Source organism: Muscardinus avellanarius, assembly GCF_963383645.1.
Source record: "Muscardinus avellanarius genome assembly, chromosome: 9".
NCBI lineage: Eukaryota > Metazoa > Chordata > Mammalia > Rodentia > Gliridae > Muscardinus > Muscardinus avellanarius.
Window position 1 is genome coordinate 94718608 of NC_137795.1, and position 16422 is coordinate 94735029.

Consider the following 16422-nt stretch of genomic DNA (forward strand, 5'->3'; position numbering starts at 1 on the left):
ATTCCAGAGTTATCCTTCTGGACTAGGGTGCTTACGTTGTACTTAGTGGGAGGAAAGGGAACAGAACTTCCCCATCTTTTAGAAAGTGGGAGTCTCAGGATAGTTTTATGTCTGCATACATACTGTCTTTTATGTGTTGATTAACTGTTGATTCTTAAATATGATTCTTTAACCTAGATAAAAACCAAGAAAAAACATCTGAAAACAAAGAAGGAACGAAATTCTACCATAGCCCATCGCCAGAATGCAAGAGAGGAGGTCAATCTTTCTTATTTATGTACTTTTTTATTTATTTGTGATGCTGAGGATTGAATCAAAGGACAGTCTACCTCTAAGCTATACCTCTAGCCCTACTTTATTTTTTTATTTTGAAACAGGATGTCACTAAGTTGTGAAAGGCCTCACTAAGTTGCTGTGGCCGACCTCAGACCTACAATCCTCCTGTCTCAGCCTCCAAAGTACTGGAATTACAGGTGTGTGCCACCACACCTGGCTGAGTTAACCCTTTATTAATCTGGTTAAGAGGTTTTGAAAAAATGTAAGAGAATGGCAATTTATTTTCTTGAACTTCTTATACCCTGATTAATCTTTTTTAATTTCATTTTTTCTGGTGGGGTGTTCTACCTCTAAACTGTACCCCAATCCTCATTTTTAAATTTTTATTTTGGAAAGGGTCTTGCTAAGTTACTGAGGATGTCACTAAATTGCTGAGGCTGGCCTTGAATCTATGATCCTCCTGTCTCAGTCTCCTAATACAGGGATTACAGGCTGATTACCACCAGGCCTGGCAATTTTGCTCATTCTTGACAGATGAGAAGCAGGATTTAATGGAATAAAAACAGGTGGTGGTAAGAGACTGGCTTCGGTATAAGCATAAAGAGTTTAATCATCCCATTCACAAGCAAAACTTATGCTACTATTTAAGAAAAAAAATCATTTTTAAAGTAGAAATGATCCGAAGGGCATATAGCAAATGCAAAAAAAAAAAAAAGAAAAAACAATCTATTGAATAAGATCTACTCAAGTTCACTGATATTTGAGACCAGACTGTCCTTCGCTCCCCACCACTCAGCTCAGTAAGACAGCACCCACTCTAGACTAGTGCAGCCAAGAAAACTGGGTCCCTTCCCCACAGCTACCAGAGGGCTGTCTCCCGAGGAGGGGCAGGACGTCAGCATTTCTTACCTGCCTCCAGCTGCCTGTTACGGAAGAAGCAAAGTTCCAGGTAAGTGCAGACGAGAGGTAGGCGCTCCTTTCTTCACCCAGAACCCAGCTCTGGGCTGCAGGTTGTACGTTGGGCTATTCTGCTGAGACCATTTAGGCCCTCAGCACCTTTGCCTGGGTTTGTAAGGTGGCTGTTCATCCCTAGGAAAGGCAAGCGGAGAAGACGTCAGGCTCTTGCCCTCCCTCCACCTTCCGCTCAGCTACATTACCATTGTCTCCACCACCACCCCCAGAGCCAGAGCTTAGGAGTTTCCCCTTGAGGGAGAGTCAGGCCATAAAACAGCCTGTTACTCTTTTCCCCAAAGAAATCCCTTCATGTGCACAAGAGGAGAAACACATATGTGCATATACATAGGGCTCTATGTATTTTATCACATTTATATTAAAACTATCACCACATTCACGATACAGAGCTGTCTCACCACAAGGCTCCCTCGTGCCACTCTTTATAGCCACCCTTACCCCCTTACCCCACAGTTCTCACGCTGGCAACCACCATTCTGCTCTACACTCGAGCATTACATTATTTGAAGAGTGTTATATGAATACAATTTTAAAATTCTTTTTCTGTACACACATCTAGTTGTTCTGTGTTCCTAAAGTTGCTGGCCAGTGATCTTTCTCTACTGAACAGGGGTAATAGTTTCTTATGACTCCACATCACTTCCTCAAGAGATGAGGTCTAAAAACACCACCAATAGGTCCTTGAGTCAGCGCTTACTACAAGTGAGTTTTCTTCATCCTGACTTTATTACTTTGCTCACCCCATTTTCATGTTTATAACTATATAATACTGCTACGTTTATATCTTTTTCGTGCATTTTCATAAAGATCGTGTCAGTTTTTCTGCCAATTATATCTGCAAAGAAGTTGAGTTTTAGATTTTAACTCTATGTCATGTTTTTGTTTGTTTTGTGGGTTTTTGTTTGACACAGCGTTTTGCTGTGTTGCCCAGACTGCTCAAGAGATCTCTCCACCCCAGTCTCCAGAATAGCTTGAACTCTAGGTATACACAACACTCGGCTGCAAGTCTGTTTCACAGTCTACTTTTATTGATCTGATACACATTACATATTGGCCAAAATATATTCATTTTTTCATACCTCGTGTTCTTCTGAAAAATGCTTCATAATATCAATCTGTACAGGTAAAGAGACAAAAATGGGACACATTTAAAATATTATCATAGTTACACAATTATTTGTACACTACTTAAGATCTGGTGGTCACAATTCTACTGTGCCTCTTTCAGTCCAACTGGGTCACATTGGCATGGCCCAAGATAGGAACCAATATCATCTGCCCACGCTCCTCCTTGCTCTGGACTTTTTTAAAAGCATCAAGAAAATATTTTGTATCCTTGGTATATAGACACAATTTAGCAATCTGTTTATAAAATTTCATAACATCTAAGCTGGGCATGGTGGTTGCACGCTTGTAATCCCAGCATTTGGGAGGCTGAGATAGAAGGATCATGGTTCACAGACAGCCTCAGTTACCTAGGAAGGCCCTTTGCAACTCAGTGAGACCCTGTTTCAAAATAAAGAATAAAAAAATAGGGTTGGGGATGTAGCTTGGAGGTAGAATGCCCCTGGGTTCAATCCCCAGTACTGCAAAAAATATATATATATATAATATTTTTTCACCTATTTCACACTCTCTCTATATCTTTATTCTAATTTAAATAGATGATATTATAAGAATACTCTCTCAAGCCGGGCATGGTGGCGCACGCTTGTAATCCCCGCTCTTGGGAGGCAGAGACAGGAGGATCGCGCAGGTTCGAAGCCAGTCTCGCTGGTTTAAGAGACCCTGTTTCCAAATAAAAATATAAAAATAGGTCTGGTGGTGTAGCCCAGAGGTAGACGGGCTTCCAGGAACCCCAGTACCACCAAAAAAGAAAAACAAAGAATGCTCTCTCTACGTGTGTGTGTGTGTGTGTGTGTGTGTGTGTGTGTGTGTGTGTTCTAGGTGACATGAATTTTTAAGCACCCTTTAGTAGCAAGAAAATATCAAATATTTTTCTTTTCATTGATGAGAAAAATAGTGTTATAAAAAATATTGAAGAGTCGGATACCTTAGATTATTTTTAAACTATAAAAGTAAAATGAAGGCCGGGCATGGTGGCGCACGCTTGTAATCCCCGCGCTTGGGAGGCAGAGACAGGAGGATGGCACAGGTTCTAAGCCAGCCTCACTGGTTTAAGAGACCCTGTTTCCAAATAAAAATATAAAATAGGTCTGGGAGTGTAGCTCGGAGGTAAAAGGGTTTCCAGGAACCCCGGTACCACGATAAATAAATAAATAAATAAATAAATAAAATTAGATGTTTGTTAAAAAAAAACTCATACTACCATAAGTCACAGGAAATATACCCACCACCTTCATGTTTATAATATAGTATTGTTTTCCTTCTGATTCTCTATTTTATTAGGTTTATGGTACAGAACATTTACTGAAAAGACGCAAAGAATCCAATTCTGATGTGAAAGGTAATACTTGGCTTCCACTTTCTCATAAGCCATTAGGTCATTTACTCAGCAGTATTGTGTGTGTGTGTGTGTGTGTGTGTGTGTGTGTGTGTGTGTGTGTGCTACAACACTGAGGTTGCCACTGTGTCTGGTGCTAAGAGTATGAAGAAATATATTTATCATTTCTCCCCTGCAGGAGCTCATCTTTTAATCAAAGAAGAAAAGAAAGTAAACCAGCACCATGTTGCAGGTATAATGCAAGTAATTTGTAGAGTTCCCAGAGAGCAGAGGGAAAGGGAGTGGTCACTTCCATAGGAGGGCAGAGATTTTTGAGGGATAGGCATTAGGTTTGAAATTTTTTCCCCCAAAAAGAATGTAGAGACTTAATGCTTTAAAAACCTATCATGTAGAGGATATTCTTGGGAGAGAATTTATTTGAACCCTGTTTATTTGATAAATAATATACACCAAATAAGCACTATCATTATGGCTGAGTAAAATTCTATTGTGCACATATCCCATAGTTTCGTAATCCACTCATCTGTTGATGGGCATCTTGGCTGGTTCCATAGTTTGGCAACTGTGAATTGTGCAGCTATGAACATAGATAGGCATGCATTAGTTTGGTAGTTTGGTTTTTATTCCTTTGGGTAGATACCTAGAAGTGGTTTTGCTGGATCAAATGGTAAGTTCATTCCTATTCTTCTGAGGATCCTCCATATTATTTTCAAGAGTGGTTGCACCAATTTGCAACCCCACAAGCAATGCATTAGAGTTCCCACTTCTAGGTGCCTTCACCAGCAATTGTTGTTTGAGTTTTTAATGACTGCCACTCAAGTTGGAATTTGGTAAAATCTCAGAGTAGTTTTGATTTGCATGTCTCTGATTGCTAATGATGTTGATCATTTTTTCATGCATTTATTGGTCATTTGAATTTCTTCTTTTGTGAAGAGTCTATTTAGTTCCCATGCCCATTTTTGATTGGGTTATTTGTTTTCTTAGTACTGACTTTCTTGAGTTGTCTGTATAGTCTAGATATTATTCCTCTAGCGGAGGAGTGGATGGCACAAATCTTCTCCCATGTTTTTGAAAGTTCTTGATAGTTTCCTTTGCTTTATAGAAGCTCTTCAGTCTAATGCAATCCCATGTACTGGTCTGCCTTTTAGTTTCTTGTGATTTGGGGTCTTTTTGAGAAATTTTTTGCCTGTGCCTATGTGTTGCAGTGTTGGACCCATGCCCTCTTCAAGGAGTCTCAAGGTCTTTGGTCTAATTTCAAAGTCTTTGATCCATCTTAATTGACTCTTGGGCAGGGTGAGAAAGTGGGGTTTAGTTCTGTTTTTCTGCATATTGTTAAGAAAAAGCTATCTTTATTCCAGTGTATGTTTTTGGCCCCTTTGTCAAAAGATAATTGGCTATAAGTGTGTTCATTTGTTTCTGAATCCTCTATTCTGCTCCATTGGTCTATGTATCTGTTTTTGTGCTACTATCGTGCTGTTTTGTGTTGTTTTTTGTTTGTTTGTTTGTTTGTTTGTTTGTTTGTTTGTTTTTGGTGGTACTGGGGTTCCTAGAAGCCCTTCTACCTCCGGGCTACACTTCCAGACCTATTTTATATTTTTATTTGGAAACAGGGTCTCTTAAACCAGCCTGGCTGGCTTCGAACCTGCGTGATCCTCCTGTCTCCACCTCCCAAGCGCGGGGATTACAAGTGTGCGCCACCACTCCCAGCGTGCTGTTTTTATTACTATGGCTTTGTACTATAGTTTAAAGTCAGATTTTTTTAAATTTTTTATTGAACATAAATGGTATACATTTAAACTATACTTGGTGCCCTCTCCCCCCTGCCCCCATTTTCCCTTCACCCCTCCCACTAATGATTGCCCAGGGTAACCATGCCATATTCATAATTTTACAGATATTCGGATGTAGACCCTCATTAAGTAAGTTCAGCCTTCCTCCTCTCCTATCTTTCCATTCAAACTTTGCTGGTATTTCCCCTCCATTATCTGGAGTACCACTGGTATCCTCTACGTTCCTTTGTTTGGGCATATTAGAGGGAACGTATGTACCTTCTCCTTCTGTGTTTGGCTGATCTCACTTAACATAATGCTCTCCGGGACTTTCCATCTTCTTGCAAATGATACGATTTTGTTCTTTTTTATGGCTGAGTAGAATTCTATTGTGTGTATTTCCCAGAGTTTTGTAATCCATTCATCTGTTGATGGAGACCTGGGTTGGTTCCATATTTTGGCTATTACAAATTGTGCTGCTATGAACATGGGTATGCATATGTTGCTGTAGTTCTCTGAATTCAACCCTTTTGGAAAAATACCCAGGAGTGGTAGAGCTGGATCGTATGGTGGATCTATTCCCAGTTTTCTTAGGAATCTCCACACAGATCTCCATAGTGGCTGAACTAGTTTGCATTCCCACCATCAGTGTAAAAGAGTTCCTCTTTCCCCACATCTTCACCAGCGTTTGTAGTTATTTGATTTCTTTATGCTTGCCATTCTGACTTGGGTTAGATGGGATCTCAGTGTAGTTTTGATTTGCATCTTGGGGGAGAATTTAAATGACAAATAATTCAATTGCTTTCACTGCAAACTGCTAAGTCTGGTGTGAATCTTTAACTGACATTCTAGCATCTCTAGAATTTTTTATTAATTTAATCACCTTTAACTTAGATCCTTTAAATATATCATTTAATTAGCATTTCAATTTTATCTAGAATTATCTAACTTTATGTGTATATATTAAGTTATTACACATACATACCACACCTACTTCCAAAAGGAATTTGAAGTAACTTAGTTAAAAATATACATTATATATATTTATGCTCTATACATATATACATGTGCATATGTCCATTTAGTTTCTGAAATAGCAAGCTAATTAAAAATAGAATGGAGATAAAAACCACACTGAGGGGAGAATTTTTTTTGTGTGTGGTATTAGGGTTCCTGGAAGCCCTTCTACCTCCGGGCTACACTCCCAGACCTATTTTTTTATATTTTATTTTATTTGGAAACAGATTCTCTTAAACCAGCAAGGCTGGCTTCGAACCTGAGCGATCCTCCTGTCTCCACCTCCCAAGTGTGGGGATTACAAGCGTGCGCCACCACGCCCGGCTAAGAATCTTATTATAATTAAGATAACTAATTCACTTGAATTTTATTTTATTTTATTAATTAATTTATTTATTTTTGGTAGTTCTAGGGTGGAACCCAGGGTCTCTCTACCTCAGGGCTACACTCCCAGACCTATTTTCTATTTTATTTGGAAACAGGGTCTCACTAAGTAGCTGAGGCTGGCTTCAAACCTGTGCAATCCTCCTGTCTCAGCCTCCCAAGTGCTGGGATTACAAGTGTGCGCCACCATGCCTAGCTTTATTTCATTTTATTTTTAAAAACCTATTTATTTATTTATTTATTTATTTATTTATTTATTTATTTCGCAGTACTGGGGATGGAACCCAGGGGCATTCTGTCTCCAAGCTATATCCCAAGCCCTATTTTTATTCTTTATTTTGAAACAGGGTCTCACTGAGTTGCAAAGGGCCTCACTAAATAGCTGAGGCTGTCCATGAACTGTAATCCTCCTGTCTCAGCCTCCTGAATGCTGGGATTACAAGCGTGCGCCACCACGCCCAGCTTCACTTGAATTTTGTATTAACTCTTCTTCCTAGTAGAGATCAATCAAGCAATTCAGCCACTTTTTATACATAACATTTGTATGTGCTTTTGTTAAAATGTAGTGCCACAAATTAGAAATAAAGATAAGCAAGCCAGGTATGGTGGCGCATGCCCGTAATCCCATTACTTGGGAAGCTGATGCAGGAGGATTACAGGTTCAAGAACAGCACATGGTGACTTAGCAAGACCCTGTTTCAAAATAAAAAGGGCTGGAGTATAGCTCAGAGGTAGAATGCACCAGAGTTCAATCTCTAGTTACAAAAAATAGAAAGGGCTGGAGGTGTATCTCAGTGGTAGAATGTCCCTGGGTTCAGACCCCAGTACCACACACACCAAAAAGTAAAAATCATATTTTAAAATATTTATTTTAAACCTCTTTCTGTATCTATACATACATATTCCACATTGCTGAATATATATTCTTCTTAATATTATGAAACCTTGTTTTTCATGTACAATGATAAGCTCATTTATATTTAAATAAATGGTGGTAAAGTGTTCTGTTCTTTTAGTGAATGTTAGTTTACTTATCTACTCCCATTGTTAAGATTTTTTGTTTCTATTTTCTGTTGTAAATTTAAAAAATGAAAACCTTATAACTCTATTTTTAAGTATTTCTTTTAAATAAATTCCTAGAAAAGGAATTGCTAGCCCCAAAAAATCTGAACATTTTTTGGGGGAGGTTGGGTCTGGGGATGGAACCCAGAGGCATTCGATCTCTGAGCTACACCCCCTGCCCTATTTTTTTTAGTCTTTATTTTGAAACATGGCTCAGTAATTTGCAGAGGGCCTCACTAAGTAGCTGAGGCTGGCTATGAACCACAGTCCTCCAATCTCAGGCTCCTGAATTCTGGGATTGCAAACATGTGCCACCACACTCGACTTAGATCTGAACATTTTTAAATACAACAAAAATTCATAAGACTTGGAGACCACTTATATTAATTTCATTGAGCCAAAATAGTATTTACACATTATTTGCTAGCATTTTTAATTTTTAAAACTGCATCATGTTTATTTTGCATACTTAAATTTCAGAACAAAATGAAACAAGAAACACAACACACTACATCCAACCCTGCTGTTAGGTCAGGGATGGGAGCAAGCTAGAGGACTTGGTTTCCTATCTAAGACACAGGGACAGGGGAAAAACAAAATAACAACAAAAAAGACACTAGACTGAGCAGAGGGAGCCAGACAGGACAGGGCCATTGCCGGCTACTATGGAGCCATGGGGACTGCACAGAGGGCACAGGTTCCACGTGGAAACTCCCTAATCTCCTCCTTCCATGCACCATGCACCGTCCTCACCCTCGGGGGCTCATCAGGAACAGCAGCATGGTTTCTCGCAGCCATTGCACCTTCACTTCCTAGGCCTGGCTGGATCGTGCGGTAGACGTGCTTGGAGAGTGGGTCTGGGGATATTCAAGGGAGAAGCCAGAAGAGAGCAGTGCAGTTTCACAACAGCACCAACAGGTCCTTGGCAGCCTGTTGTTTTTGTCTGCCTCAGCTTTCTGTGGTTGGAGCTGATCTCCAGGTGCCTTTTGGCCATCATGTAACCTATTTCACAGTTGTCTCGAAGGGTCTGGGCCTTCATGATTGGCTCAGTGTTGACCATCCAGCCATAGGTACTAGTCACAACACAGCAAGGTATAGACACAAGCCTACTGTAGATTGTAACCTTCTTATTCAATATTTTATGAGTGCAAAGATCCTCAAACTTTGCCTTGAGCTCCTCCGTGTTCTTCTTTTCCCCTTCATCCTCGGGTCACATCAAGCCTTCCTTGGTTGCAGATACCAGGCCCTTCCTATCAAACTTCTTGAGCTGTTGTGCACAGTATCCATCGATAGGCTCCGTCGTTGTACTGCCTCAAAGCCCTGCTTCTATCCACGCTCCACAAAAGCTGAGCTGGCCACTGCTCTCTGCTCTCACCAGTGATGCAGCAGATAGACTTCCGTGTTTCCTTCAAGTGAGAGACATGCTCTGACAAAGGGCTCATCTCACCTCCAGACAGAGCTGTGGTGGTACAGCAGCTCAGACAGGCGTCACCGGTTAGTGCAGCCCTCATGGATTCCAAGCTTTAGAATTTTAGAGAAAGCCTCATGGGGTTTCTTATAGATCTCCTTGTCTTCTGTCAGCTCAGAGAAGAGCTCAGAGCACTTCTTAACAATGCTTTTGTAGATGACTTTCAAATTTTTACTCTGATGGAGCATTTCTCAGGAGATGTTCAGGGGCAAATCCTCAGAGTCAACCACACCACGAATAAAGTTGAGATACCCTGGTTTCAGCTTCTAGCTGTCCATGATGAACACACAACACATATAGAGTTTGATGTTGTTGTTCTTGTTCTCAAAGAGCTCAAAGGGGACCCGTGAGGATGGACAGCAATGCCCTGAACTCCACCTGGCCTTCAACAGAGAAGTGCTTGACTGCCACCTGCTCTTCCCAGTCACTGGTGAGGCACTTGAAGAATTCTCCGTATTCCCCTGGAAAGATGTTTCTGCTCCAAATGAGAATTTCTGATCCAAAGGAGCTTTGTCTTGTTCAGTTCTTCCTGATACTTATATTTTTCCCTGATCATGGTTTTCTTTTTCTTACCAGTGTCATCCTCCTCATCTGAGCCCACATCTTCAGTCTTGGGCTTCTTCTCATCCTTGTCTTCCTCTTTCTCTGCCTCATCATCACTGATTTCCTTCTCCAAAGAGAGGGTGATGGGATAGCCTGTGGACTACAAGTGCTTCTTCACCACTTCTCAACCCACCTCTCCTCTAAGTACTCTGTCTGGTCTTCTTTGAGGTGGAGGGTCACTTTGGTACCCGGCCAATTGACTCACCACGATCAGCCCGTGCAGGGAAGGACCCCCCAGCAGAAAACTCTCAGACACACCGCTCATCATGGTGCGTTGTCATCACAGCCCCTTTCTCTGCCAATTGGTAGGCAGAATACAATTCAACACCAAATTGCCTGATCACAGAGACATCTTCACCAGCTTGAAGCGCCTCCATGAATGCTTTGATACCAGACTTGGAAACGGTTCCCAAACTCCTTACAAAGTCACACTTGCTCATGCCAGTGCCTGTGTCTACCAGTCAGGATACATTTCTCACCATTAATTTTATTGAGTCAAACTACTGCTTGTACATTACTGACTAGCATTTTTCATTTCGAAATAAGATGAAAACTATGAAATGCACATGATCAATGAATTATTTTCATAATACTACGATCTTTCACCATCTTCTCCAGATATAAAGCCAAATGAACCTGATGATCATATAGTTGATTATTTTAGGAGATCATTGCCTAGTCAGGTTTGGGTGAGTAAAGCAGGAACAAAGACAGCGACGAGTGGTCGCCCGTCCTCTGACTGTGAGCTCTGTAACGGTGCTTCTGACCCAGATGCACACGGGGACCTAAAACCAGGCGCTGAGCAATGACTCGCCTTCCAAAAATTCTAAAACTTAAGTTTTTCTTTTTCTTCCTTGGTCTAGAAATATATAGGGGAAACCAGTAAAAACTGAGTATATGTCAACTTACATTTTTATTATTTTATCTAGTCATCTCAGTATCTAATCTTTTCATTTCCCCTCTGACCAAATTTTAAAGCAGAGAGAAACTTTGAGAGTACTATTTTGTTCTCACCTCCGACTCTCTATAGGATCCGATCTTTGACTACACTTGGCCACAAGTAATTAACTTAATTAAAGTAGCTCATTCCATTGTGAGAAAGCTGTAGCACTCAAAAGCGTTTTCTTGGTTGTGTTTCACTTTGTTTTGTTTTTATACTGAGCATTGAACCCAGGGGCATTCTACCTCTGTGCTATGCCCCCAGCCCTCTCTATATTTTTTATTTTGAAACGGGGTCTTTCTAAGTTGCTGAAGGTCTCATTCAGTTGCTGAGGCTGGCCTGGAACCTGTGACCTCCTGTCTTAGCCTTCCAAGTACTGAGATAACATGTATGTGCCCAAGTTCTTTTTTAATTACAAATAGTGTCTTATAAATTTTATGTATCTCTCTTAATCTGCCTACTCTAATAACATAAAACAGTGATGAAACCTTAAAGAAAAAATATTCTGGCTCACTTTTCTTATTTCTTCTTGAAATAATGAGAATAATCATAATACCTCCTCTACATAATAGATCTTAAGTATCTTTTTATAAAAGCTGTTATATTTTTGAAACTTTCCATATCTTTCGACCACCCACAACGTTTCATGATTTCAGTTTTTTTATGGTCTTGTCTTACTCTCTCCTGTCACTGTTCATGTGAATGAAACTGAGCTACAGATGCTGGGTAACAAGCATACAATCAATCCTCATCCTCGCTTGCTTCTCTCTAGATACGATTTTTCCATTAACGCAGGCTCCAAATGTACCCTTTTGAAATTTATCTTAAGCTACTGACATTTACATACACTCGGACCTACAAGCTTTTATTTTTCTTAGTGCTGCTGCTAAGCTGTGTCTCCTCCACTCTTTCTTCAGATGGCATTTGTCTCAACGTGCTGGGCTTAAAACTTATTACTGTTAAATTCAGTCTTCTTAATCTTTCATGAACTCTCAATCTTGATTTTCATATTGCTATACTACATATGTCTGTGTACATGAATACATGTGTATTTGTATGTATATGTACACATATGCACATATATATGTATATATAGATATATTTGACCTGTTACCAAAACTTCAGATTCCAATATTTTAACCACCTGTCACAAATCTCCATACAGATGTCCCACATATCCAATTCAATTTAACGTCACACTGAGTTCCTCTGCATTCTCTGTACACGGGTAGCAGTACCATCCACAGAACCCTCATGCAAGAAGCCTGGTCACTCTCTTCTTTCCTCCTTTTCGGTCATTCCTCGTAGCTAGTCGATCAGCTGATTTTACCTCAGGGTCCCTTTTACTTCAGCTTAACGACCATCATTCACCAGAAGCTCCACAGGTTTCTGACTGGTCTCTGTGCCACCAACAGACACTGTCATCCCACTTGCACTCTTCATACTGGGACACAGTGACCCATCAGAAACACAGACCTGACTCTGCGCTATCACCGCCAAGAGCCTGATGAGGCTCCAGTCATCTAGCAGTCTGCAGTGAGCCTGTGAGATGTCCTAACACAGGTACTTAGCTGTTTCGGCTTTCTCCTTTTAACTTGTAATTCTGAAATAATTTCAAGAATAACACAAAGAACTATCTTGATCTAACAATGTACCTATATATCTATCTACCCATCTAAACTTTTCCCATGATCCATTTGAACACAGTTGTAAACACTATGCCCTTTACCTCTTGAAACCTTCAGCATATCTTTACCAAGAAAAAGAACATTCAACTTTGATAACTATTTTGCATCATATATACAATAATCATCCCTTATCTGTAATTTTGCTTTCTGTGGTTTCCGTTACCCAAGCTCAACCATCGTCCAAAGATGTTAAATCTGATCTTATAGAAATGAACAGTTCTAGCCGGGCGTGGTGGCGCACGCTTGTAATGTCAGCATTCGGGAGACTGAGACAGGAGGATCACAGTTCACGGACAGCCTCAGCTACTTAGTGAGGCCCTTTGCAACTCAGTGAGACCCTGTTTCAAAATAAAGAATAAAAAATAGGGCTGGGGTGTAGCTCAGAGGTAGAATGCCCTTGGATTTCAGTACATACAAACAAACAAACAAAAAAAAAGGAAAATAAACTAACAGTTCTCCAGTTCTTGGTTTCACACCGTTCTGAGCAGCAGGATGAAATTTCACACCATCCACCCAGGACATGGATTATGTGCACTTTGTCCAGTGCACATGGGCTGCATATGCTGCCTGTCCTAGCCACTTGATAAACAACTCTGTGATCAGATCACCTGTAACGGTATCACAATGCTTCTGTTCAAGTAGCTCTTATTTTAGTTAATACTGGCCCCAAGCACAATAATATTGATGCTGGAAAATTGCACATGTCACAGAGAATGTATAAGGCTTCATTTAAGTAAAAAGGTGAAAGTATAAGGTATTTGGGAGAGGGAGAGACCATGTCTATATTTTTATTATAATTGTTTTATTTTGTTATTGGTTATTATTGTTACTCTTTTACTATGCCTCGTTTATAAATTTACCTTTATCATAGGCATGTACATCTAGGAAAAACCATAGCATATGTTTGGTATAGTACTATCTACAATTTCAAACATTCACTAAGGTGTCTCGGAACATTTCCCCCACAGACCAGAGGGCTAGTGCTATCATTAAATTTTGCCAAATGTCCCATTATTGTCCTTTGAAGAAAAATTCTAATTTAGGCTCTAATCCAGGCTCATGACTTTCATTTAATTGTCATCTCTCTATCTCTATCTCTATCTTTTGTGGTGCTTGGAGTGTAACCCAGGGGCTTTTCTACCTCCAGGTATATACTCCCAGACCTATTTTATATTTTATTTGGAAACAGGGCCTCACTAAGTAGCTGAGGCTGGCTTCGAACCCGTGCGATCCTCCTGTCTCAGCCTCCCAAGCGCGGGGATTACAAGCGTTCGCCGCCATGCCAGCTCTTTCTCTCTTTAACCTGTAACATCAGCTCCGCCGTCCTTTGTCAGTCATGGTTTTGGCAGTGTTAACGAAGCTGAGCTTATTCATATGCTTTTTAAATGTTAGTGTCATAGAGGTAAAAGTACCTTCTCTTTCCCTTTAGAGGTTTGATACTTGAATCTGCTAAAATAAACTGATATTAGACAGATTAACAGGAGAAAGAGTACAAGTTTATTACGTGTATTAGGGCATCACAGGAAAGTAGGCTTCCAGCAATCTAATAAGAGGTAGAAGCTTATATACCCTCATCGTAGGGAAGGAGAAGCGGGGCGTAGCCAACTTTAGAGGAAAAGCAGATGGTTTGTAGGGGAGATTAGTGGGCCTACAGAACCCAATGGCCTGCGACAAAGTTGATCCGGGCTTTCGGGATGTGTCCACTCTAGTCTTCCTTCCTGGAGGACCGGCCTTCCAGGGAGAGAGAGGAACTTCAGAAAAGCCCTGCGCCCATGTGCTGCTGCTCGGGGGCTCTCGGGTAGAAGTTCAAAGGGGCATGTTTGGGAGCATCATTTTCTGGTCCTCAGTAGTAGATACCAGAATTACCTGGAAAGTTTATGAAAACGTCCTCTTCTGACTGAGCGGGTCTTTGGCATCACTTAATGGATTTGTATTTTTAATGAACACCTCAGATGATTCTGATTTGGTAAACTGCAGACCCGTACTTGGCAACCTGTCTCTGAGGGCTACAGTGAGAACTCGTGGAAGGCCATCCAGCCCGGCCAATCCTGCCTCTTCCTCAGTGGTTTCTTTTACAACTTTTATTTCAATATGGTTCATAGTTTTAAATCAATATATGTTTTTTTTTATTTGTTTTGTGGGTCTGGGGATGGAACCCAGGGGCATTTGACCTCTATGCTACACCTCCTGCCCTATTTTTTTTATTATTCTTTATTTTGAAACCAGGTCTCACTGAGTTGCAGAGAGCCTCACTAAGTAGCTAAGGCTGTCCGCGAACCGTGATCCTCCAGGTCTCAGCCTCCCGAATGCTGGGATTACAAGCGTGCGCCACCACGCCCGGCATCAATATATGTTTTTTGGTACTGGGAATTGGATCTACCGCTGAGCTATACTCCTAGCCCATACATTTTATTATGAAACAGGATCTCACTAAATTGCTGAGGTCAGCCTCAAGGAGATCCTCTTGTCTCAGCCTCCCAAGTACTGCAATTACAGGCATGCACCACCACACCTAGCAATTTTTTTCTTCTTTGACAAATACTAAATGCACCCTAGGAAGCAAGTTCTCTGATGTGAAACTGTCAGTGATCCGGTCCCTGATCTTAGCAGAGGTGATCTTGTCTCCTCAGAACATAAGACTTCCCTTACTTCCTCAATTGCCAATGCTTTCTTCTTTGCCTAAAGCATACTTCCTTTTGTCTCTTCAGCTAGATTAACAACTCATCACTTAGGGCATCAAGCATTAATCAGACCCAAACGGGTCCTCAAAATAAGACCTTAGTCAGGTCTTATGATAATAGGGTGCACACGGCACTTCCCCGGCTCAGAGAAGGGGATCTAACCCAGACTGAGAGTCTCAGGGAATGTTTTCTTCCAGTTGATCCTTAAATCATATCATGATGGAATCTTTTTTTTTTTTTTTTTTTTGGTACTGGGGATGGAACCCAGGGGCATTCTACCTCCGAGCTACACCCCCAGCCCTATTTTTTTTTTAATTCTTTATTTTGAAACAGGGTCTCAGTGAATTGCAAAGGGCCTCACTAAATAGCTCAGGCTGTCTCTAAACCACAACCCTCCTGTCTCAGTCTCCCAAATGCTGAGATCACAAGCGCGCACCACCACACCCGGTATGATGGATTTTTTTTTTCCAGTACTGGGGATGGAACCCAGGGGCATTCTACCTCCAAGATACACCCCCAGCCCTATTTTATTCTTTATTTTGAAACAGGTCTAAGTCATGGAGGGCCTTGCTAAGTACTGCGACTATCAGCGAGCCGCAATCCTCCTGTCACAACCTCCCAAATGCTGGAATTACAGGCATGAGCCACCACTCCCAGCTCATGAAGGAATTTTAAGTGACAAATATAGACAGTTAGAAGAGGAAAACCACATCCTTGACTTCTTAAAATATTCTTGTCAATGGTTTTGTGATCTTCTACGCAAATGCTTTCCTTGCTTGTGATACAGATCCATGCGCCTGGATGACGAGGACGCATTCGTTGTCTTTTGGCTGCTTTATTGTCTTCCAATATTATTCTTCCCTTTTCCAATCAGAAGAAGACTCTATTCTCAGCCGGGCGTGGTGGTGCGCGCGTGTCATCCCAGCACTTGGGAGGCTGAGACCTGAGGATCGCAGGCTCACAGCCAGCCTCAGCTGCTTCATGTGGTTCTCCGCAAATTAGTGAGACCCTGTTTCAAAATTAAAAATAGGGCTGGGGGTGTAATTCGGAGGTAGAATGCCCCTGGATTCCATCCCCAGTAGCACAAAGAAGGAGGAG

General features: G+C 41.0%; 1 protein-coding gene across 1 annotated transcript in view; it reads left to right on the plus strand.

The window, feature by feature from the left end:
• Window positions 1-16422, plus strand: part of AGBL3 (AGBL carboxypeptidase 3) — a gene marked incomplete at both ends in the record, with an annotated part of 73615 nt that overhangs the window by 38888 nt on the left and 18305 nt on the right. Inside the window, 3 exon segments of the mRNA XM_080701236.1 lie at window positions 178-276; window positions 3673-3715; window positions 10634-10708. Of these exon segments, the coding sequence (XP_080557362.1) occupies window positions 178-276; window positions 3673-3715; window positions 10634-10708 (217 nt within the window).